The 3,513-nt window shown below is 38.3% G+C and overlaps 1 protein-coding gene across 1 annotated transcript in view; it reads left to right on the top strand.

Annotated features, from left to right (window-relative positions):
* Positions 1-3,513, top strand: part of LOC107676212 (cysteine-rich with EGF-like domain protein 1) — a 37,624-nt gene that overhangs the window by 1,635 nt on the left and 32,476 nt on the right. Inside the window, exons 2-4 of the mRNA XM_016470715.1 lie at positions 603-725; positions 1,530-1,612; positions 1,749-1,859. Coding sequence (XP_016326201.1) covers positions 609-725; positions 1,530-1,612; positions 1,749-1,859 — 311 coding nt within the window. The 5' untranslated portion in view covers positions 603-608. The remainder of the gene's footprint in view (positions 1-602; positions 726-1,529; positions 1,613-1,748; positions 1,860-3,513) is intronic.

Below are 3,513 nucleotides of genomic sequence, written 5' to 3'. Positions count from 1 at the left end.
TCGATAGGTAATCTTTTCTAAGGCAAGGCATGAGGTCATCCCCTTTATCCATTGAGACACGCCAGGACTTTCTTCTTTTTTTCCAAGAACATGCAATTACACGTTTAGCTTCCAGCAAACAGAGAATTAACAACAATCTTTCATGTTTGGTGATTTTAAAATTCAGAGGACAAATACGTAATAAACACAACCTGGGATCAAGAAGAATAACTTTTCCAATGATTTGACTTACAATTTTCAATATTTTAACCCCAAAACAATTAACGTTAGTGCATTCCCACATACAATGGAATAAAGTTCCCTTCTCCTTTTCTCTTTTTCCTTCTCTTGTTTACATTTGTAGCATATATCAGGAATATTCAGTTTGAATATAATTGTTTCTAGTTTAGCAAGAAATTTCTTTATAAAATGGTTTGTCAAAATCCTTATCCAGCAATCATAAACTACAGTAATGGTATGTAGTAGTAATTGATTGGCTGAGAGTATCCTGGGCTGGTCTGTAATGCATTAGAAAAGGTGAGGCATGGCAGTGAGATGAGTGGTTCTGGGCTGGTGTGTGCGGTCTGAGTGATATGGACGCTGATGGCCGTGTGTGTGTGCAGGACGGGATGTGCTGGTCGTGGCCGCTCGTGTCTGCGCTGGTGCTCTGCTCGCTCCTGTCTGTGGGGACGGTGAGGACGGCGCCCTGTCAGACCTGCCGCAGACTCACAGACAGCTTCATCAAGGTCTGGGTGATCTCATTCACTAGCTACTGCTCATTCTGATATCATTTTCTAACTTAGAGTGAAATAGGATATTCAGTCAGCTTCCCCGGTTGAAAAACTGGTTTAAGCTGGTCCTAAGCAACTAGCTTCTGCTCAGGACCAGCTTAATCCAGCTCAAACCAGCAGCCATGCTTCAAAACATACCTAACCAGCATATGCTCAGCATATTTCAACAGGGCCCATTTATATGAGGAAACAAAAACAAAAGATAAAATTAAATAAAAAAACACACATGAAAAAGACAAATGTCAGCACACTGAAATTAAAGGTTTATTCACAAGAGCCAGTGCAGTGTTTCAACCAGTCGGGTCTTCATCAGGCACAGTCCCCATCCTTTTTTGTAAATAAACATTCTAGAGCTGCAATTTTTGCCAATTTAAAAATCTATTTAATTAATAGTAAATGTGCAGACATCTATCTTTTTGTTTGATATGAACATGTTCTTTTATATACACATATAACAAAACATAATAATAAACAACATTTACAATTATTTCAATATAACATCTTAATATAAAAGTCCCAAAAATAACAGAAAACTTACTGTCATACTTGTGAGTCCTGAGACAAGGAAGAACTATGAAACTAATCTAATCATCAAAATCACAGTCTTGTTCAATTTGACCTGTAAAATCTTTGCAAATATATTGTGAATATACACCGTTGTGTAATTTATGCATCATGCTCTAAACCTAGTGTTAAGGTTTTATATGTTGACAAGAATGTTGTAGCGTTGAGTTCAGATGATGGTGCTTGTTTCATTAGGGTTTGGAGCGAACAGCCAATAAGAATTTCGGAGGAGGGAACACAGCTTGGGAAGAGGAGAAACTGGCAAAATATGCACGCAGGTAAACATCTGTACTGATCCGACTCGCAGTGTTATTACAGAACAGAGGATCGTCATCCTCATATATGTGATCTTAATGTTTGGTCTGCAGCCTTTGTTTCAAAGCCTGTTGTGTGTGTGTGTGTGTGTGCACGCAGTGAAACGCGTCTGTTAGAGATCGTAGAGGCTGTGTGTGACAAGTCTGACTTTGACTGCAACAGACTGCTGGAGCAGATAGAGGACCAGGTGGAGACATGGTGGTTTCACAGGTGCCTGTCTTCTTTTGTTTAATGGTGATTTACATTTTTTGTGAATGTTTTTTTTTTTTTTTTACATTTGTGACCCTGGACCATAAGTCGCACGGTTATATCTGTAGCAATATCCAACAATACATTGTATGGGTCAAAATTATCATTTTTTCTTGTATGCCAAAAATCATTGGGATATTAAGTAAAGATCATGTTCCATGAAGATATTTTGTACATTTCCTACTAGGGTTGTAACGGTATGAGATTTTCACAGTATGATAATTGTCTCAGAAAATATCACGGTATATATTAAACAATAATTCTTATCAGTAACAATGACTCTTAAAAGAATAAGAACAAGTTATTTGAGTGAACAAATCCTTTATTACAACAAACTTGAAACCATTTTAATGAAAGTATTGAAGTCTCCCTTCTGAAAAAAAGAAATAAATAGTCCTAAATCTCATTTTAAAAAAACAATTAAAAAATAAAGCTATACACCTTATATATATCTATATCACACTTAAACATTTTAATTAATGTTTTAAAATGTTATCAAATTAAAATTTAACAACTTTTATTTTTGGCAAAGTTCTGCACATCAGAGGTATACTAAGTTAAAACATGGACAAACATGATATTCCTTAAAATAATGTTTAAATTAATTATTGTAAAGAATATTATTATTGTTGTTATTTTAACTTTGAAGTACATTGAACAATGCTAATATATTTATCATAATTTCGAGTTAAATCAAACTTTTATTTTGACAGGTTGTAGCGGACCTTTGAGTTTCAAAGTGTATTTGATAATGGTTTTTCTCAAATAAAACGTCTCAGGTTACGTATGTAACCATGGTTCCCTGAGAAGGGAACGAGACACTGTGTCCTCTAGAGGTCGCTATGGGGGAACGCCTTCAGCGTGACCGGTGTCTGAAGCATACATCTAAACACGACAATAACATTGGCCGGCGACAACCTGTGACGTCATCACCCGGCGTGACCACAATATAAAAGGGTGCCGAGAGAACACGTCATCCGCTTCTTCGTCTGAAGCTTACGTCCGATGCATGGCAAGGGATCGCAGTGTCTCGTTCCCTTCTCATGGAACCATGGTTACATACGTAACCTGAGACGTTCTCTTCCGAGGGACCTTCGAACTGCGTCCTCTAGAGGTCGCTATGGGGAACGGTATACCCACGCCGCCATGCTGAGGGGAGTGCATGCCAGAAACCATGGCGAGCACTAAGTACCAACTCTACCATAGCCATGGGAGTTGCCCCAAGGACGCCTTGATGGCTGTCAGTGACATTATCCCCTCCGGCCAAGGGCCTGAGCTGCATACCCTAAAAGAACTTACCTGTTAAAGGCTGGGCCAGGAAGCCCAGGCCTAGGGCAGAGCTCAAGGCTTGTAATCAGAAGAAAGAGATTTCTTTAAGGGGATACGGCCAGGTGTCTAAAAAACCAAACCAGACCCTGCCCTGCCACCAGGGGTGTGAAGTAACGAATTACAAATACTCATGGGTACAGTAATTAAGTAGTTTTTATCAGTAATTGTACTTTTTTGAGTAGTTTAAAAATTGTGTACTTTTACTTGAATACATTTTAAGTGATGTATCGGTACTTTTACTCCGCTATTTTCCTCCGTTTGTGGTCGTTACATGCTTATTTTAATT

The sequence above is a fragment of the Sinocyclocheilus anshuiensis genome, unplaced genomic scaffold, assembly GCF_001515605.1.
Source record: "Sinocyclocheilus anshuiensis isolate Anshui unplaced genomic scaffold, SAMN03320099.WGS_v1.1 scaffold2430, whole genome shotgun sequence".
NCBI lineage: Eukaryota > Metazoa > Chordata > Actinopteri > Cypriniformes > Cyprinidae > Sinocyclocheilus > Sinocyclocheilus anshuiensis.
The sequence above is the reverse complement of the archived record's forward strand: the minus strand, read 5'-3'. Positions and strand labels throughout refer to the sequence as shown.